Below are 22,856 nucleotides of genomic sequence, written 5' to 3' on the forward strand. Positions count from 1 at the left end.
CAAGTGTAGCACTGTCACCTCACTTCTAAGCTGCCCTCTTGTGTAATTCAGTGTGCCTCCACAGAACAAAAGTAAAAAGAAACTGTTGGGTGTACAAACTCCTGAGGTCAGGGCGATAAATGAAACCACTTCCCAAATAAGATTTCCTAATTAAGGCTTCTAAACCAGAGTTGGCTTACATTCAGTTATTACCACTGTTACAAGTAATCTGAAATATTCTTGATAAAATATTTTTAGCATCAACACCAGTGTATTAAAACCAGTTGAAGGTCATAAGGATGAAACAAATAAAAGTTTCACACTCAGGAAAATATCAAATTCATGCCTAAAACTACAGTGAAGTGTTGTGAAAACTCCTTACTTGAATCAGTTCAAGATTTCTTTATAGTTATCAACGTAATGTGTGCATTAAAAATGAAACAATGTATCCATCCATTCTTGGATTACATCTATGGGATTTTACATCTTCGTTCCCACAGGCACACCCGGACTACTAAAAAGGGTGAGTTTTCTTTTGTTAAAAGATAGAAACATTGCATACATAGTTTTAATTAATTTTAAAATTGATTTTAAATATGTCTTCACTGCCTTCCTGAAGAAATATTTAATTGGCTTAATTAGACAGATGGCACTTTTTATTACACTTCTATTTGCACTTAAGAAATTTAATTTGCATAGCAAAATTTATATTTTCTAGGTCAATTTATGTGCCACTACATGACAGTTCAGGACTACAAATGAAAGAATTATTAAATCTATTCTCTGAAATTTAAATATTTCATATAAGTATTTTGAATCAGTGAACCATTGAAACTCTTCATTCTGTGTTGGTGTACAAACTTGAATTACTTCAGGAATTTTCTTCAATATTAATCTACATTGATCTCAGGAGAAAAAAAAGAAAAAAAAAGCTAAAGAATCCTTTGCATCCCTTACACAGGAATCTGTTACATGCTTATTATACCCAATCTTAAAATGGAAGAAATTAAACTTAACCATGACATTATACAATTCACATCTGACCCACAGTCACACTGTTAAGAACTGAACAGACTACACAGAATTCCAAAAGAACAATGATATTTGCAAAAAACAAAAACAAACAAAAAAAGAAATATCTAAAAGCATCAGGGATGGCAACACACAAGGTAGCAGGGGCCATGTGCTTTGAAGGGCAGAAGATGCATCTCTATGCAAAACAGAGCAGACAAACAGGACATCCCTTACAATGTACACTGACTCACACACACACACACAAAAATCACAAATTATATTTCAATTAATCTTCTGAAGCCTATTAAATGATTCATGTTTACAACACCTGACCACCTAACCTCAGGTGCTTTGTCAAAAGAGAAGGGTTTTTTTTTTTCCTCCCCCTAAGAATAACAAGGATAATGGTGAAGGATACAAACTTAAACTTGGACAATGAAACCTATGAGTCAGCACTGTAAGAAAAAGCCAAGGTAAGGCATGATTTGATTTGCAACTAAGCTCTGGGTTGCTACAGCAACTTCATTACTTCAGAAGATATTAGAAATACTTCCATTCTTTCTCCCTTGTAATAAAATATGTTTAAATGCTTTGGAAATCATTCAAATACTTATTTTATTTGGTAAGAATTAATCATCAGTTTGAAGGCTAAGTCTAGGAAGACCAAGAAACAACCAGGATTTTTCAAAAATTTGGAATGTAACTACTGAGAGAAAGGTAGCAATGTCTGACATTCACTGCCCTAATGATTGAAGATAACAGCACTCAACTTTCAGACAGATATTCTAATCACAAAGCAAACTTTGCAAAACACGTCATTAAGTAAACAGTGCACACTCGGAGTTCCAGGATGGAAAACTCAAAAGGGTTAGCAAGACATCAGTACAAATTCCTCATATTAGTACAGGCATTTAGCACACGGAGGAAAAAATACAGTTTCAAATGAAGCATTACAGGCTTTTTTTTATTTTGGCAAGGACTGATACATACCTAAGACAGTACCTTTTCATAACACTGTTTGCAGACCCCTCAGCTCCAGTCAGCCTTCAAGAGTTCTCATAATTAAGCCTGAAGCATTCATAAGCATTCAAAAGTGAAGCACAGTCATTGAAAAGGACCATGCTTGCACTCTCCCTATTAGCTGGGAAAAAATTCATTAATGCCTTCACTCCTCTCTTTCTGCCCAGGGAAGGGGAGAAAGGGGAGGGGAGATTAGAGCAGAACACCGCCTACGCTGCCATAATTTCCTCCCAACAGGTCAGCCACACAGAGGAAAAGGACCAAAATTGGTCTGCATATTGGCTTCAGTGCTTCAGACTGCCTTAAGAGAAACAACCCAGGCTTAACTTGATTTATCTAACTGATGTGAGTTACATGTGGCCCCACCACCACCACATCCACTCAGTGCCATCACTCTCTCATGTGTTTTGAGATAAATGCAATAAATTTAAATTTAAATATATCAAGAAGCCACAATTATGATATTATATCCCAGGTAATTCCTAAAACCAGAACACAGGTGTTTAAGTGATGCATCATTTTAATTAGCTCTCAGCATTTGTCCCTGGCCACACAACTTGTGTGGTGGAGATCACAGGAGCTTTGCAGAGATGAGTTTACAGACAAGCATGTTCTGGGTTTCCTCCCATCTAGAACAAGTTAATCAGTTTGTTCCAAAATAAAATATATTCTTTCCGGAAAATATCCTTATTCTGATTAATTACTTGAAGCAAAGCACAAGCAGTTAGGCATGCATGATTGTAATGGGAATTCTTGTAAAACTGGAGCACTTTATGGATGGGGGGATTAAACCTGTAAATTTCTCCTCAGATGTATGAACTTAAAATCTCTGCATTTTGGTGAGATTTGAAATTTATTAGAAGAGCATTGACATGTTTTATGACTTCTACTTTAAAGCAACTAAATTATCAGGAATTACTATGTTTTATTTTAAAACTGCCTTCAAAATACAAAATTACTTCTGGCTTAAGTGCTTCAGTAGGTTTAAAACTTTCCTGTTACCAACTTCCATACAAACCAATCAGAAAACTCACTGTTAGTGCTCTTGGTAACTAAATTTTGTCTCAGCAATACACTGTGTTAAAACAATTACCTAGTGTGTTATGCTAATATAAAGTAGGTCACATTGTTTCAATTAGATTTGCCTTAAAGCTCTTCCTAATAAATCTAGTTGAAAGAAATGTGCCTGTCTTAATTTCTCTAAAAAGTTGTTAATGTGAAATTAAATATTAGGCAACCCAATGTCACTTACATCAAAGCATATGTATTTTATACAAGTTTTGTTTTGCTGCAAATACACAGAGAAGCCTCTGTCAAAATACCATCAGTTACAAATGAATGACAAATTCTTCCTGCATTTGGGAGCAGAAGGGGCCTGAGGGGGGGGGTGTCATTTATCACCAGATTGCTGTGACTTTACTCTCATTGCTGAACACAACACAAACAATAAAAGGCAAAATTACCACATTCATTTTACTAAGGGATATAATGCTGAAAATAAGATAAAATAAAAATCTCTGAAACTGCAAGCCTTGTTTCCTTTCCTGTTCATCAAATATACATGTGAGAAATTAAACCTGTACCTAAACTTATATATTCCTCCTCACCAGAGGATCAAAAACTTCAAAAGTTTGGAAATAATCCAATTACTCCTTACTTACCTTATAAATGAGATACGAAAATACATGCAAAGAAGTGGTTCTAGGAGTAAATGTACCTCCATTAGAATATACCAAGAGGTGAGATCTAGCAAGTAAGTGACAATCTATCCTAACTCAACATTTGTTTTCGATTAATTTACATTTAATTGCAGGTGCTCACAAAGTTTAAAAAAGATAGCATTGATCTCTTCTCACTACAGAACATTTGAATCTGGAATCATAATATTAGACAGTCACCTAGACAGTAAGTTACTTTTGCTTTGAAATAATATTTACATAATGGTGCACCAGCAAACAAGTCCCAGACAGCTCTTCCTAGGGGTATATTAGATGAGAAAAAAGCAACATCAGGAAGAAGCTGTTGCCTCTCAGCTGAGCTGACAAACTTTCACTCTTCAACTTCATCCAAATGTAGCAGTAATTACTCACTGAGCCTGACACCAGTTCCCACATTGTTCATTCCCACAGACTACACGGGGCAGAAGGGGATGAATGTCTTCCTGCAGTGCCACACGTAATTGCTGAAATCCCAGTGTCCCCATCCTTCCAATAGCTTCTCAGGACCAACCAAAAATGCCTTTTCCACACTGGGCCACCAGTAAAAGCAATGCTTCAAACTCCTGGCTGAAAAGGGGGTTTGCCTGTAGGGATGTTTAAAAAGCATTACTTAGCAGTTCAGTTGATTAACCTGTTCTATCCAATTATTTTGGATATTTAACCAACCACTCCGCAGATTCTCCCAGTTTTCCCTAACACCACTTCACAGTGTTGGTGATTCACTCTTTTTCTCCTCCATTTTCCAAGACTCCAATTGCATCCCCTGTCCCTAATACCTAGTGAATTTAGGAACTGCCAGTAGTATGAAAACTTGTGGTCTTATCCAGGCATCTGCAAACCAGATTTTTTTTCTTTTTTTTCCATAGAAGACTAGGATATTCTGGCCATTCTTAGTAAAACTATTACTTCTCAACCTGCTTCGAGTTTTATTTTGGCTTTGGGGAAAATACTGTTTCATATCTTTACCACCCCTTGAAAATCAGAACTGTCTCATTACCAGGAGGTACACAACTTTTTACATGTTAATTTTAAATTCTAACAGGGAATAGTTGATGAATATACTCAAAAAAAAAAAAAAAAATCAGATCACAACCTTAATTTATGGTTATTTTAGCACACTTGAACAGTTTTCTCACTTAAAAACCAGGGGTGGAAGGGGAGACAGATGAAATGATGAAAAAGAAAGCATTAAGTATAAAATGAGACATGATTTTCAAACTTCCAAAGGATCGCTATACTAAGTTAACAGATGGGAACATTAAACTAAGGGATTTGTGCAACTGATGGACTTTGAAGAGAAGAGAACAGGATTGCCCATAAATGCCTGAAGATTTGTGGACCTGTCTTCCAGCTCTGGGACATCATCTAAAACAGAATAGACATGGGATGTATCAATATACTAAACAGCTCCTCTGCACTGAGAAACACTCTGAAGCCCTGTGAATCTGTCTGAACAGTTTTCATCAGGTCTAAGCTTTTGGCATAGAAAACATAATTCTGTACGAAGCTCCAATTAAAATCATAATGGCTCTACAAAAAAATCTCTTCAATGCATTTCTCTAAACCAAGAAAACATATCCCCTCAAGCATGACATGTTTGGTACTATAAAGAAATTAGAGTTGGAATACCAGAGACTGTGAAACTACTACCCTCTATGACTACGCTTCAGATACTTCAAATTCTGATTTATTCCTATCTAACATCCCAAAATGTCAAAGCCATTCCCAGGTTACTTGTGTTCCAACAGATTAGTTTTGCCATTTAAGACAGAGAAAAGCACTGCAATTCTACTACAGAAGCTTCCAAGTGTTTGTTCAGCCTAAAGACACACCATAAGCCTCAGATCACAAGTGATGTGTTATTATAGAAGACTCTTCCTTCTGCCTTGCAGGTTAAAAACCTAATAATGACGTAGAAGACTATAAAAGATGTTCTCTGAGTTTTAATTCAAAATGCCAGAAGTACACTGCAGGCTTCACCAGATTTCTTTTTAAAAAATTAATTATCAAAAGGATAGAAACACCAGATCTCCCCAGATGCAATTTTACACCTCATCTTATTTCCAAATGCTCAAGCTCAAAAGATTTCTAAATATTTTTAAACCAATTTAATTACATAAAGTATGCTATTCATTCTGCAAGCATGCTGAAAAACATTTCAAAGGTGCTTCAATAATCTTAACTGGGAATTGTTTAAATAATGAACAAGTACCACACTGCAGGAACAGCTACTTGTAGTAAAATTTCCTCATGATGGCAGCATAAACCATCCTGATGAAGTGCTAAGCGACAATGCATATTCCTACTCATACAAAAGTGAGACCTCAGCTGCTCTTGAAATTGTGTTCACTACCTTTTTTCCCCTCTTCACAATGCCATTTTTTCACTACTTTACTGTCTTCAGATTTAGTCCCCAGAATTCCACAGGAGTATCATTCTACTTCACACATGTAATTTATGATGAATGGTAAGGTACTACCCTACAGTGTATTTTGACAAGGGATAGTTTTATGCAGCTTTCCCATACATTCCTCTGGATTTTGTTTCATTTGTATATTCTACTTTGGAAAGCCTATGACAACTGTACAGCCTACACATCTGTGCGAATCACTGAGTTAATGCTTCAATCAAGATCTATGAAGCTCTTCTGAAGAATGACCTTCCACCCACTTCTGTTTGCCTTTGTTTCTGCACTACAAAAAGGACAATACCATGACTTGCAAGATCCCATTGCCAGAAGGATTGTGAAAATCTGGCACTTTGCCTTACTGACCCTCCACACTGTACAAATCATTAAGATTTACTGGCAGCTGTATACTTTTATAAGGCATGAAATTCACCGAGTTAAAAATCTGCATAGATTTCAGCTTATGAACAAATGACAGCAATTAAGTCTGTGTTGATTAAGAATAGGTTTGAGATTAAAAAGATCATCACCATGCTTGGAAAGACTTTGTTTAAAAGCTATTACTAGTGTAAATCACTCTTTTCAGACTGTGCTGCAAGCCTGGCTTTGCTGAGCCTCCTACTTCCACAATCTCATTGCTTCCCACTTGAAAAGGTCAGCCAATGCCCCCCTCAGACCAGTCACCACAAGGTGTTCCTAAACTGAGTTCTATCAAAATAATCTGACTTTTTCAAACCATACAGTAGAGTATAAAGGAACCCATATCACTGAGTCAGCAGCTGATGGAGAGACAATAAAAAGTTATGTTTAGCTGATCCAAGGGGACAGTAAGCTCCTGGAAGAGAAAAGACTGACCAGTAAGAATGAGTGATGTCCCCAATCTCTTGCTCAGTTACAAGTTTCTTATCTGTCTACAGCCTTTACAAGTGCACTAAGCCCTCACTCATTTCTTAGAATGCCTACGCAGAGTTTAAAGACCAGAAGTTTATCTTGATTTACTTCATCTTCATGTTACTGACTACTTCTGCTTAAATATACCTAAAAACCTTACCAATTTGCAGGTTTGCACTCTCTCTGATTAATTTCCAGTTGTTTAAAGGAAGCAATCTCGAGACTCCATCAAAATGCAGATAACTTGCCACTCACCCTAATTTGAAACATTAACAAACACTGAAAGAATAAACATCCATAAGGAAAGGAAAAATGCAAAAATTCTATCTGGTTTAGATAGAACAGAGGCTAGGAAAAACACAAATAAAACATGTTTCTAACCTATGAAATACAAGATAGATGTTCTTGCTTGGCATTCCTGGACAGAGCAAACATTGCTGTAACACCCAAAGCAGCAGCGAAGGCTTTTTGGCTGTAGTTAAGCTCTTCCCATCTCTTTTCATGTCTCGGCAGTTTTATCTGCACTATGGTAAGAAGGGTGGTTAACGCTAATTTTCTCAAATCTAACTCAGATTACACTGATTGAAAAGACTAGCCATATCTTAATTTGAGGGTTTACAATAAGAAGATTAAAACAAACCAGCAGCATCTTTGTTTTTAAGCGCTACACATTGAGAAGCAAACAAGTACCACATCAGAGAAAAAGTAGCTGTCATTACATCCCATCTCCCAAATATTTATGGTTTCTAAGAGAATTACGAATCCTCCAGAAACCTTCCATTTTCTTCTTCACACACCTTTACAATACAGCTATTTTGGCCAAGACAGCAGCAGGGCTTTATTACATTTCCTCTGCTTAACAGGATTTTTCAAATGAGCAGCAAAACCTGAGAGCAGCTGGAGCTTCAGAGGAGGATTGTCTCATTATCAGTAGCAAGAAGCAAAATAGATGAAGCAGAGCAAAAAGCCAAGTTCTCCATCTGAAGGGACAGTTACTAGGTTTAAAAATCACAGACTAAAATCAAGACTGTTGTTGGTATGTACATTTGTGTGCATTGCTATATAAAACCAACATCATAATAGTCCTATATGAATTTACAGCTTTTTGTTCCTTTATGTAACATTAGTTTAATTTGAGAAATGTGATGGCAATTGAATTATATGAAAGAGCTACCTAGATGCAATTAGAAACCACCACTTCTACCAGTTTCAGCAAGGCACTTCAAAAATATAATGAAATATTCATGGCCATATTGTGACATAAGAGCCTACAACCAGCTCAAAAGAAGCAAGAGAAATTGCACAACAACCTGTCAATTAAGAAAGGAAAAAAATAATGAAAAGCTGTATTTGGCAAGACAAACTTTCCCTCACAATTCTTTTTTACTCTAGTCTTGTCTCTCATTGTTAGAAACTATCAGAAAACACTAATTTTTACACAGATGTAACGTGATAAACACTGCATGAACAATTTTTTTTAATTATCAGATGAAAGTTTTCATATGTAGGAGATAATTAGTTTAACACAAATTCAAGGAAGAAAAAGCCTGAAGGTTTAAAAAGCAAGAGAAATAGAACATTCAAAATTAGATCCAAAGCATGACCTAACAACTGAAAGTAGAGAAATGCAGAGATAATGCATAATGAATGCCCAACAGTAAACTGATCAGTAAGCAGGAGGTACCTGGCATAAGTCACCTCTGTAGCATGGCAGTGAAAAAGACAAAATTCAATAACAGGATCCATCATGCCAGGCATTTCCAGAAGAGACAAGGAAATATTCTAAGCAGCCTTCAACTGCGTGTCAGCAAGTCTTTATCAAGAATATCATGCTACATTCTAGACGATCCACATTTAGAAACCATCAAATAGGTGAGTGTAAAAAGGGCTTTGTGTACCTGGGGAGGAGATCAGGACACATCAAGCACTCTGTCATTTGAACAAGCCAGGGCTCATGGATTTGGTAAAACACACCACCAGCACAGAACACATGAGCTGAAGCAAAGCCAAGCTGGTGTCTGAGGCACAGCAACTGAAGATGGGACACTGTGACATCTGATAGTCCTCTGTTCTGTGGGGTGTAGGACAGCTCTGCTTAAAAACAAACCAACCAACCAGCAATACAAATACCTTCATTAAAAAACAGGAATGGTAGGAGACCAACAGATACCAGACTGCCACTAGTTAATGCAAGTCAGAACCTCGAGTTCCCTAAAGGTATTTCTAACACTCTCTGGTACATACAGGAAAAAGAGAAAAAAATACTTCAAACAAAAAACCCCAGATGAAATTAATCAGTCTATGAGGTAACAATGTGGTGAAAATCAGAAGACACAACTGAGTCAATACCTGCTTGCAGACATTAGAAACAAAAGGCAACTCACCAGTATTTCGTAACACTGCTCATGCAAAGAACTTGTTGCTGTTTGTAAACATCAGTAAATATTTTGGATTCTGCTACATCTCTAAAACCATGTGCAAACACCTATTTGTTTGGAACTTCAAATCTTCTGAATCAAGAATTCTCAATAGAAGCCTTTTATCTGTAACATATTTGAAGACAATCTGTTATGATTGTCTTCAGTCATAACAGATTGTTATGATTGCCCTGCTAAGTTACTGTGCAAAGTAGATTTAACTCTTCTTTTCTTGTTGGATGCCTTGGTTCCAGCAACAGTACTGGAATCTCCTCCTTACGCCCCCATTAGCCAAATGAATGACAAGGGCATTTTCTCCTTGCTGGGAAAGTAGGAGCTGAATTACCATACATTAGGAACATTTCATTAGGAACACACCTTCTTCTGATATGATCCTAAGTGCATAATGTCAGGAATCCCAGCCTGCTCTGGATTCATTAGATTGTCCCAGAATTATAAAACCACTTTGTTGCTGTTGAACCTGTGCAGCCAGGATGTCCAACCTACTGAGGCATGGATGTTTAAAATCATCAAATGATCTAACTAAATCTAGAGAAAAGATATTCCTGCTTCATCCATAAAAGGAGAAACAGCAATACCCAAAATCTTGCCCCAAATTAAGGAAGGAAGCAAAACTTTAGAGTGTAAGCCTCACCTTTTCCTAGTGAAGAACTGCAGACAAACAGAAAAGCCTAGACAAGAAGAGTTTTCAGGCAATCATCCAGTCCAATCTTTTGCTAAAAATGAGACTTTAGATGATCCAGAGTCATCCAAACTTAATCTTGAATACTTCCAGCAAGGGAAATCCCACCTCTCCTCTAATCAACCTACTCCAATATTTAACTGTTCCCAAAATGAAGAATCATCTTTCCTGACTGATGACAGTCAGGGACAACAGTGAAGGCCTGGAATACTATACTTGGATGCAAGAGTGGAATGCTTTTACAGCCCCTTCAAGCCTCTAAGAATGCAAGCACAATCCTTGTCACACAGCTCTTCTTAGGTGTGCTGTTTCCAAAAGTGTTGAGAGAGGGGAGGGGAAAAAGAGGATGGATTTGCTAAGCTCTTACTTATGCTACAAATAAATATTATGTTAAACTAAACATTAATGTATTTTTAATCAATACACCATAAGTACTAGACTTGGCCATAGAACAGCTGACAAGAACAAGCACACTGAAATATATTTGGCTAAGAGGCACTTGCTCATTAGTGCATCAGCAAGAAGAGTCACGCAGGGTGGCATTAGTCAGGGAAATACACTTTTCCAATACTCTGAGCCAGCCTTGCCTTCAATCCAACAAAAAGCTCCTGGCAGGCAGCTAAGAGCTGCCATTTGCAAACAGAGGTGGTATTTGGAATCTTTACTCAGACCCCAGCTCCTGGAATCATGTAATGACTTGAGAATGCATGCTTTCATCTTACAAGGACGGTCCTAATATTCACATTTTAAGAGGAAAAAAATAGGCCCTGAAAATGCTCAGGGAAAAAAAAAAAAAAAAAAAAAAAAAAAGGTGGGTAAATAAGGAGTAAGAGGCCAGTAAATCTAGAAAATGTTAAGCAATTATAAAGAAGCATAGATTCCAGATATTCTATTGCACTCCACAGATAAATTATAATCAGGTGCACAATTATGCTGTTTTTTTCATTTTACTCAGAAGTTGCTCCTAACTCCTAAATTCTAACGATTTCCCTTGTAGGTTCTTTTCCCTTTCCCCTACAACAACAACAAAAAAAAAAAAAAAAATCAGAATTTGACCTCATAGGGACAGTAGCTCAAAGTGAATTTAAATAAGCAAAACCAAATCAAATTCTCTGGCTTTACTATTTCTCAGCTGTCCCATCCATCCCTCATTTCTATACATCCTTTTAAAGCTAAACAAGCCATATAAGCTATTGTCATAAATGGCACCAAAAAAAAGACCCATTCAAGTAAATTCCACAATGAAGCAAAGGCAATTTGGTGATTTTCTCATAAAGCTGTTGTAGTCCCTTACAATGAAGATCAAAGTAACACACATGGAAAAGTAACTAAGCACAGCAAAGTCTTAAAGAAGAATTATGGCAAGACAATCTCAGATGCCTGCACTGACATTTTTAAGTTGACTGTAACTTGAAATTGTAACTTGACTGTTGACTTGAAGTTTTGCTATAGCATCACTGACAGTAATGGAGATCTTCAGTAGCAGTGGTTTGACTGAAAACAAAAAAAAAGGCTTTGAAAAACAAATATTTACTTGCAAATATTTTAGCTCATACACTGAAAATCACAATAAACAATGAAGATTTGAACAAACATCTCTCTTACAGAGCTCTCTACCATTCTTTGAAAAAAAATCCAATACAACAAGCACTTTTCTTCTGAGTTTGCCAAATTTATGAAGTTTCATAGCTGTATTATGTTATTTGAGCAAACTGAGACAGAATAGATAAGCACTTTGTGTACTCATAAGATGCTAAAACAAGGTGCTAAAAGTCAGGCTTGCCTTTAAGGGTGCTTTGCCATATACAGCCACTCTTCACAGCATAGAGCTAAAAAGGAAACCAATGCAAAAGCTGACCAAAAGCCAAGCTTAATAAACCTTCTAAATTTACTAAGACATTTTGAAACAACACTGGACTAGAGGCTATGTAGAGCTCCATTTGGAGGGTGAAGAAAAGCTGACAGAAACCTCATGACATCCAAGAAAGACAAATGCAGGTTCGTGGGATGGAATAAGCCCATGCAGCAAAGGCTGGAGACCAATTTGCTACAGAACAGCTTTTTACAAAGGCCTCCTGTGGGTCTTTGTGAAGAAGCTGAACACAATTTATTTATGACACTATTTTCTTTCTACATCTTGACCTCTTCACTAAGTTAGAGCAGAGAAATGCAGAAAACAAACAACAAAATAATCTATACCAAGAAAGTGTTACACACCTTCAGGTGTCCCAGAACAAGCAGCACCAGGAAGGCAGGGTCAGGAACAGATAGTCCTTGTCTCAAAACCAAGAACTAGCAAATCACAATAAGCTGGTTCACTAATAAGGACTGACGGGCTCCTGCAGAAAAGTACAGGCTGACAAAAAGAATTATGGAAACCTCAACATACTTTGCCAACTGCAAGCTCCTTGACCCCATCACCTAGAAGCAGATCTGACAAAAATCAGTTTCAACAAAATTCAAAAAGACCCTCCTCACACAAAGAGCTCCAATGGTCCTCTGGGTGCACTCTCCAGAAGTCTAGAACACTCCCATTATTTTCATGAAGCTCAATGTTCCCATTCTGAATAAAGATGAAGCTTTAACAAAGATAGAAATGGAAAATTACACCACTGATGCTCATTGTCTACCTCAGAGAGATACAAACACTCAGATTTTTGAAATAAGGAGTACAACTTATTTCTATTTTTAAAATACATGACATTCCTATAAAGCAGGCTTTGATAAGAATGTTTTGAAATTACATTTTATTCCAGTATTTCTATTTTCCCACTCTCTCAGGAATACTCAGATATGTAGATATAACCGTACACCATTGTATTCTTGGCTTAAACCTGTCTTCCTTAAATCAATTTTCTTGGCTTAAACCTGTCTTCTTTAAAGTGTACATTGCAACATAAAATTTTATACTCTTCCTGCCTGCCAATTCAGAAGAAAGATTTTTGTCTAAATCTGACCACCTTGTTTCCTTCTGAAATCCCACTGAATTATTTCAGAATTATTTTTATAATTCTGAAAATTGTAGCCCCTCATCAAAATAGAGACACCTAAAATAATTGCCATTTTGCATTAACTGCAATCTGGTATTTCCAGTGAAGAAGAAATGCAGAGAATCAAACACGTGACAAGCCCATTTTAAAGAAAATGCCTCATTCCTACAATTTTTTTTTCTTTTTGCATTAAACAGTATTCTGTTATTTAGAAATCCTCACAACCGATACACTGGAGCTTAAATTTGGAATTATTTATCGCTGACTATTTGCCTTAATCACCACTATATTCTACCAATAAATATTTTTTTTTGTAGATAAAAAGTCACTGTTCCCAAATCTCCCCCACCCAAAAGGACAGAAATATCCATGCTTTCTCTAATAAAACTCTTAGGGCTTAAGACATATTCTAGTAAGCTTTGTTACAAAACAAAGCAAACAAAACAAAACACCAAAACCCAACTCACAATTCCTATGCTCGTAGTTGGATTTCATTATGAAATAGACGTAGGACAACATTCAATTTCACCACCTCAAGTTAAAAATATGAGTTTGTTTTGCCATCTGTGGAAACTATTTTGCAGGCAGTCAATACCACAAAGATCAATAAACCCTATAATGGATTTCCTTCCCAAACCCTTGCAAAATAACTCCATATTAGCATAAAAAGCAGACAGCAGAAGATTGCAGATCAGCTGCAGTTCTCAACACGACTACATAAACATCTGAAGAACAATAAACAATTTATCCTATTTACTCAAATGAATCACTTCAATTTGCTCACCAGGAACTATATATGGACAGGTAATCCTTCCACTTTCTGGGACACAGAGAAGTGTGCCTCCTTTAATTTGGTTTAATCCACAAGTGCTTCAGGAACGCTGTCCAGCAGCAGAATCCCATTTTCTACACTGGCAATAAATGCCTTCTGCAGGAGTGGAAGGAAGGCATGCCACCTTGCAGGAAAGGCTCCCATTGCATTCATCTTTACAATTTAGCTGGCCCTTCTGGAAGCTGTTAAGCAACACACATTTTGCTAAATGTCACACCAAGTGAATTCCACCAGATGGAATGTACCACGGTGTGCCCGCAGAAAGCACATCCTCCCACCACAGCTGGAGATTTGAATGATTCTTTGTATTCTTTGTTTAAAAAAAGAAGGACAAAAATATCAAGTTTTTTACAGTAGTAACTCTCCATGTACCAAAACAATAGCTTGGTGTTTTCCAAAGTTCTTGAAAAGCTAATGTCTCCCCTGCCCCATCCCCAGGAAATTCTACAAACCTGAAGTACATATCAGAACCTACCAGTGATCTAACCTGGGTGTCTGAATATCCTTATATTCAGTTTCCATAAATAGTACATTAAAGCCTAAACTACATTAAAACTATTCATATCTGTATTCTAAACTTCACAAGACATTCATTGTCTATAAGCACTGGTAAAGTGGCCATTTTTTAAATCATAAGTTTAATGCTCTTCCAATAAAACTTTAACAAAGGCATTGTTTAGCAAATTGCTATTTTTTTCTATCTCTGCAAAGGATTTTCGGCATAATAACTTCATTTTAAAGCTCACATGAAATCCAAGGTAAGCTTTCATAGGCAAAATGACTTAATTTTAGTTATCCATTGTTTTTCTTTAACTGGAGCTATTTTAGTTCTGCTCAGGGAAGTGACAGGCATAAAAAGCAAAGGCAAAGCAAGAGGGATCTAAGAAGATTAATGTAATAAAAAGTAAAATAAAATTACTGCAGATAGGAAGCATATAAACCAAATTTCAAGGATAACTGCCAAATCTCAAGAAATGTCTGCTCTCATGGGAGGTGAAAATCTCTAAGTTGTGCTCTACTTCATTCTCATCTGCCATTCAGCTCCACTGAACATATAATTTTCCAAAAAGCTAAAAAGTCCAACAAATATCCCACTACTGCTGAGAGGAACAGTCCCACCTCCTGCCTTCCCAGTGCTTCCTCTGCACTGGTACTGGTGCCTGTGCAGCCCAGCAAAGGGCAAGGGATTCAGGTGAAAGCAGTTTCCCATAGGATGTGCTTCTAGCTAGAGCAAAGAAGTGAGCTGGAGCATCAGGCTGCCAAACAAGTGTTCCAGGAGTGGTCAGGAGAGGCCTGCAAAGGAAAGATACCGTGGAGATGTCAGCATCCCCTTCACTGACAGCTCACTCTTGGATTAATTTAAACCCCACTGAAATTTATTAGCCAGCCAATTTGTGGTGTGCTCATCCACAGCCGTCAGGAAAGGACTTTACACCTTTCCCTCCTAATGAAAAGGAATTTGTTGAATTAATTTGCCTCTAACTCAGCCATGCAGTAATCCAAAGCTCACTGAAACCAGCAAATTTCAGATTAGACCTTTAATGACTTAGAGTGGTGAAAGGACACAGTTTACTTTCCTTGTCCTTTGTTTCCCAGAAATGCTCACAAACAGGCACATGTTAATTCCTTTCCCTCTCCCACACAACAGCTGTAAGTAGCCCTCTGTCTGGTGGCAAAAGCTACTTCAGCCAAGCACATAACAGCCCCCTAACCAAAACAGTAACCCAAGAAAGGAATTCCAAGTCCTAGGAAGCAACAACAAACCTTCCAGGGCACCATTTAAAGTCTCTCAGAATACCCAAGGCATATGGTTATGATGGAGTGAGGGGACTTGGGGAACTGTACCATACAGAAGACAAAATACAAAACTATCCAAGGTCGCCGGTTTTTAGAAAAAGTCTTGGTTTTTCTCCCCATACATTTTATAACCTAAAAAAGGTGAACAGCTAATGAAATGAAGGGGAAAAAAGAATACTTTTAAAAATAATATAACCTTCAAAATAGGTACTGCAGTACGCTTAATGATTTATTCATGGATTTTCTGATTTAGACAACTCCAGTTCTTTGTCTTTTACTTAGATAATCCTGCTGACAGTATTTTGTTAGCTGTTAGAAATCTGAAAGCTCACAACAGCTATTGTAACAAATGAGAAGCAAAACTGCGTCTTTGTTGAACAGCTTAATTATATGCAGGCAGAAAACATTGGAGGGCCAAACTGAACACAGAAAAATAGCAAGCTATCTGAGTCTGTATTCAGTCTCTATTTAAAATTAAAACTTTTTAAAATCACATATTATCTAGACTAAATAAGAAAAACCCATTAAATGTTAGACCACAGAAGCAACTATCCATTTTGAAATAATAGTATGAGTTTTAAGGAAGACAGCATTACCATTTTCTTTTATAAATACTTGTTATTCCATCAGTCCCAGACCAGCAGAAAGCTGAAAATAACTGCATAGCAAGGAGAGAGCTCTCCTCTCTGGACCCCAATCAACATGGACAGCAGTTAACATGTAGGCATTCATTTCAGGATCTTTATTGAAAGCATTCAAGCGAAGTTCCTTACCCAAGTAAGTGACTTTTGTAGCCCTGTTCCAAAAGACCCAGCACCAACCAGGTCCCAGCTGCAGAGTGAATTGGTAGAAAGCAGATGCACATTAAGCTTGCACAGAAGACACATTTTTGTATCTCCAAGCATCGATTGCTGAGCCAGTCACTGCATTGCAGTCCCCTGCATTTCACAGTGGAAAGGAAGGAAATTTGGGGGAACATGTCACCTGATCTATTTTAGATGTCAAGATCCATGACGTAGCCCTGGAAATGACATTCTGTTCCCTATACATGAACCCAAAAGTGACTTTCTCACGTGTCATCTCCATGCTACCTACAGCTAGACAAGAAGTAAATCTGTGTATGATTTCTAGCTACAGAATCACAGAATAATGAGGTTGGAAGAGACCTCTAAGATCATCAAGTCCAACCTATGCCCTAACACCACAACTAGACTACAGAAGCTGCTGATGGCTTCAAAGAAGAGTCACGGGCGAGCATCACACTTGACAGCTGGGCAACTACAAAATAACTAAGTCCCCACAAGACTAAGGTTTGATAATGGCACAGATTTTAGAATACTTCATTTTGCACACTTATCCTTTGGCAGCTGACATCACACAGTCATATCAGGACAGCAGGCTCCCAGAAAACCTCAGTGCCATCCCTCTTTCCCTTCTATTGGGTTAAGAAAAAATCTGTAATTCTACTAAAAACAAGATTTCAGCATTCTTAGTAAAGACAATTCTAGAAAATAACCCATGTAAAAATGTCTTTTAACATAGTATTAGTGAAAAAAACCCACAAGGAATGGCAGCTGCTAAAAGGCAGAACCAAAAAACCACTTCTACTGAAGTAACAGTCAACAATGTATAAGCACACTTAAAACTAATCCCACTTAATTCTTTATGAATACTTTTCTTCTTGACATTAAATAAACAACAGGGCAATTAAAAAACACTGAAATTATTTGCACCTGTATTTATGAACACTACTGTAAAAATGTTTCTAAACATGAAACTTTTTAATGGACACGACAGAAAAATTTTGAACTAATTGTACAGATTTACATTATTAAATATAGCTAGCTTTATATACAAGTACACACATACACTTGTATTTATATACAGATTATATATTTTTATATAAAGTATTCTGCCAATACTTCTGTTCTAAGACTGTACTGGGAAGATTTATAAGCTAAAATATTAACTACCAAGGTAATTTATTAAATGAATAGCTATTGTTCTTCAGCCAAGAGCAGCATACTGCTGAACACCCTCAAATTATGGTTTTTATTGAGATATACATAGAATTGTGCAACTTTTACTGAATATCTGGAAGTTTCTCTCTAATAAAATCTGCATATATAATACAAAAAATTAAAATTAAATATATATATTATTTAAAAATGCCGTTCAGCAAGCGCTATCACAGCATTTTTTGCAAACACAATTGTGCCAGGAAAGAAGTTTGTGGGAATAGGAATACAGAAATACTGAAAAGAGTAACTTTTAGATTGGAGCCTTCAGGATCAGATTACATTAGGAATATCCAAGAATATAAAGGAGGTGAACAGCTTTAGAAGCAATCAATGCCAGACTGAAAGCACATTTAAATAGCTGAACTGGTATCACAAGGAAGTCTAGCCAAGGAGCCTTTATCCATTTTCTAAGGCAGGACTGCAGCTTGTCCTAGATCAGCAGGGAGCACAGGAACCATGTGCAGCAGGACTCCAATTTGGAAATGATTTTTAAAAGGAAGGCACTGCACACTGTGTAACTTTCAAATACACATGGGGAGAGTACAGTGAATTATAATTTGGACATTTGATTCTGACAATGACAAAGTCCCCCAGACTACTTAGAGAAGTTAATTCAAACTTTAAAGTTTGGGGCAAAAAACAAGAACAAGAAAAAAAGACAATTCACAACATTTGGTCATCACACTGAAGGAAAAGATGACTAAATGTAACCAATTTGGAATGACATTGTTAAAAACACTATTAATCAAAAACATTTGGGTGAGAAGCAGACAAGGAATCTGAAGGTAGTGAGAGAATAAGCCAACCAGAAACAGAACAACAGGGGGGGGAAAAAAGAAACCAAGAAACAAATTAGAGAGTAACAAATGATCTACCTGATAAATAAATCTAATCCTGTATATCTCCCACTTCCACTTTATTTTTCTAACAAAAAGATGCATATAAACATATGAACGAAAAAATGAAAACTTCCCAAAGCTTGGTTAAAAATAGCAACATATTGTTTTTAAGACAGTTCCCCTTTTTGACCTTTCTGTACCTTTTTTCCATTTCCAGAACTATTCCGGTAACTACAGCCTTTGCTACAATTCCCACACAGCCTGAAAGCTTAACTCTTCATCCAAATGCCTGGCTATGTCAAAGTACAAGTTCTATACAGACAGAAATCATGTTTCTTTAATCAAAGTACCCTGTTTTAAAATGCAGAACTCTGACAGCCCAGCTTTCCCACTTTTAATACATTCCCTAGCATACTTCAGAAAAAGTTAAACTGCAGGACAGGAGAAATGCATGCCAGGAACATAACAGTGTGCAAAAATGAATCTGTGACAAGTCTAGGGTTTATGAGATTGTAACTACAGTAATTTTCAAGACATTTAGATTTTTCTTAAAACTTATCTGAGTGACCCATTATTTAACATTCCTCATTTTCCATCCATTAAAATTTCACTTATGAATACTTCTCAGACCTGTCAGCACATTCAGATTACTTGAAAGGCTATTGTTAAAAGCTCATATAAAAGGAAACAATACAGATAGCATGAATTTAACTCAGAGAACAGAAAGTTTATGGAAAAAGTCAAGGTATGAGATTTCAAGCTGACAGAATCAAGCCTTTTATTATTTATCAACCAGCCAATATTCTAAATAGGCTAACTTAATGGTGTGCAAGTACCACTTATCCTTTAATGTTATCTCCTATTTCACACAAAATTTTTGCCTCCTATCTTTTCATATATCTGTTCATACTCACTGTTTATGGGTACTTTTGTAGAAAACCCATCAGTAAGGATGATGCACATTCTGGCAAAACACCACACACAAGGAGGGCTCGCTGGAGGTGAGGGTCATGGCATCTCAGAAGTGCAGTTCCAAATTCAGGAGCTCAGCTACAAGCAAGATGTGAGGCTCTCAAACTGCCAGCTTGAGCTTCTAGTTAAACAGGAGCACATCAAACATTTTAGGAGAGCAATGGGCACATCAATAGCTGCAGAATTAAAAGGAAAAAATGCCACACACCATCCTACTCCTTCACCCCATGGCATTTCCTCTGAATTTCATCCTGTGTGTAGTTTCAGCCAACGCTGTTCTGACTTACTGATACTTGTTCTGTCCTTAGGAAAAGACCTTTAAATAAGCTGGGTTCTCAGCTCCCTTGTCCTGAAGTGCTACTCCAAGCTGGCCCCTGAGGTCCCAGCCCTCCCCAGCACAAACCACAGCACTGTTTACACATTCCTACATTTCTTCTGCGTGGCTGGTGAACACAGGACCTCCACCACTTTTTCAGCTGATTGCAACTCAGATAACTGAATGGAACTTATGAGGCACACATAATGAGAGTTAATTATGTTCACATGATGCAACTGAATTTGTGGTCACACAAAACCTCAGCTACTCTGACAATAGCACAGACCTAACAAATCCCCATGCTCAAGGCAACAAGCGCACTGAACTGACTTCAGAAGAGGTAAGACAGGACCAACATGCCCAGGTGTACTAACCCAAACCATAGCAGGATGGTTTGCCTAAATCTTCCTCACAAAATTAAATGCATGTATATCTTCAGAGTTTTAGGCTAGAATTTAACCGCCTAAGAAGCACATATGGTTATTAGATATAGCAGCAACAACAGCAACTCTTTTCTTACTTTGGGTACTTTAGCTACATAAATTTGATTTTTTGTAAGTACTGACAGAAGACCAGCTCTGGTAAGATTTGAAATTGTGAACACATAATCTATCATCTAATTTCATCATGTAGCTTAAAAACAAAAGTCCTCAACAAATGCCTCAAAATGGATGACAAGTTTGAACACTAACTGCTGAAGAAATTTCATTTTCTAAAAAGGCAGTCTTCAAGGTCACCAGCTGAATCATCACTAAATAACCTTTAAATTCATTAACCAAATCAGACATCATCTGTTATATTTCAAGATTCCCCCTCTCATAAAAACCATGAGTGAAACAAGCATTAAATGCATCTGCCCAGACCTGTAACAGCACAGAGATAGTACAGACACCTGATTTCATACCAATTATAATAAGTGAAAACAACCAATTGCATGTGCTGAGTGATAGGAAAAACAACTCCTATGTTTTAATAACTTCATTATTCTCCTAGTTATTAAATAGATGTAGGAGAGATTTTATAAATAAGGAAAGCTTTGATATGTGTGGTGCTATTGCTCTGGCTTTGTTCTAGTACTCTGCGCACAGAAACTGCAAACCATTCCTATATTTAAGGAATACACACACAGATGCTCTGTTCCAGTCAAACAGATATTCTTTCCAGCTTCACTAAAAGTGTTCTCCCCCTTTCTTAGTCCTTTTTAAATTCCTGGAATGTCACACACTGAGGATTTTACAAAAGTACGATGCCCGATGCTGAGGTACTGTATTCTCTACACAAAACAATTTTGTCTGCAATAGAATGGCAGCACGTGACATATTGAAAAGCACTACATGTGCATCCTGGCCAAATTAACATTCCCAGGATTTGGCCCTGGCTTTAAACCACCAAGCAGACATGCTCTAGTTATATCCTGTAATGATACACTGTTTTGATACCTACTCTATTTTTTTCCACACCAAGTAATTCAGCAATCACAGCAGTGGGGACTTAATTTCCTCATTTGCTGACCAGTATACAACTGAGTAATCTCCTAACCATCCTTGAAAAAGCTCATGCCCTAACATTATATATATACAGCTGCTCACATTCTGTACACATCCCTCCACTAACTCTTTGCCTCTGCTGTTATGAACTGCAAAAAGCAAAAATTTCTTGGGCAGCACATAAACACGACCTTGACTGTTCTAATGGTTTAACAACAAGCAAAGCATTTGTGGTTTAAAATATTTCAAACAAGTATTTTTTATTCTAGTGTATAAATAGAAAACTATTATGAAAAAAATCCAGCCTATTCAATAACCAATCATCTTAACTGAAGATACTATTTACCAAAACTTCTGAAGGCACCAGAAGTCATAAAAAAGTTGAAAACTGCCATTTGCATCACATATACGAACAAAAGTAATTGTTGTAGTGTTTGAATAAGGCAGATTACAAACACTTTACACTACAACAGTGGATACTGTAGGATCCAAGAACTTTAACAATTTAAAGTAACAATAATGTTTTACCTGACCTTGCCTGGAATCTATTCCTGGATTTGCTGGATAGCTCTCAAGTAGAATATTTACTCTACAAGCAGCATCTCTGTAAAACCTTCCCATCCAAAGCATGCCCTCTAACAAGACATTTAATGCTTGTTTTACACAACTCCAGTATGATTTTTACCTCACTTGTGTATGAACACAAGTTCTGCAGTTCTGTGCTGATGCAAATGTTAAGTCCTGTTGTTTCCACATGTGTGTGTGTGGGAAGAGGGAGGGTATGATTGTTTTTAAAGACAGCTAGTATAACTTGTCATACTTCCCAGACTCTAGATGATGAGAAAAAGGCTTTTGAAAGGTGTTTTATTAGCAGCATGTATGGGTTTCAAGTCATGTATGTATCTGCAGGCAAGCACATTTGTTGCACAGGGTTCTACCTTTGGACTCCCCCCAGTTTCCCCTGCAGTTCAACACCAATTTATAGCAGAATTTATAGAGGAAAACAACAGAGATTCCATGAGTAATCCATGCCAAGCCCCAATTAAGACTTTCAAAACAATAATTACTTGGTGTCAATTATGCCAGCACTTCTTATATGAGCACACTTTAAGAATCCAAGCAGGGCTAGCCAAAGACTGCAAACACTTTATTAGCCTTTATTCATTCAACAGAATCTCTCTAAAAGCATCTATAAACCCAAATCTTCAGCAGCTGTCTACGTTTTTTATTGTAACCCCTCAGTACTGTGAAAAGAATAGGCCTTTAGTTTGGAAATAGTTATTTTTGCATTTCTATACAGAAACACACTAAAAAAGACTTTAAAAGAGACATACATTAGAGGTTTTTAATTGCCATTCTAATCTTAATAAACTCTTTTTAATGACTGAAACACTTCCTTAAGAGTAAACAATAGGAATTACCAACACGTGCACCTTCTCATTGCAAAAATACT

General features: G+C 37.0%; 1 protein-coding gene across 13 annotated transcripts in view; it reads right to left on the minus strand.

Moving 5' to 3' along the window:
* Positions 1 to 22,856, minus strand: part of PLEKHA7 (pleckstrin homology domain containing A7) — a 144,072-nt gene that overhangs the window by 101,923 nt on the left and 19,293 nt on the right. Inside the window, exon 1 of one of the 13 annotated variants that reach the window (XM_072929657.1) lies at positions 16,542 to 16,949. The exons of 10 other annotated variants lie outside the window; for them this stretch is intronic. In XM_072929657.1, coding sequence (XP_072785758.1) covers positions 16,542 to 16,747 — 206 coding nt within the window. In that variant the 5' untranslated portion in view covers positions 16,748 to 16,949. Of the gene's footprint in view, positions 1 to 1,983; positions 4,494 to 13,923; positions 14,390 to 16,541; positions 16,950 to 22,856 lie in introns of those variants that run through there. 2 more of the 13 variants (XM_072929667.1, XM_072929664.1) reach the window with 2 other exon arrangements.

This window comes from Taeniopygia guttata, chromosome 5 (assembly GCF_048771995.1).
Source record: "Taeniopygia guttata chromosome 5, bTaeGut7.mat, whole genome shotgun sequence".
Lineage (NCBI taxonomy): Eukaryota > Metazoa > Chordata > Aves > Passeriformes > Estrildidae > Taeniopygia > Taeniopygia guttata.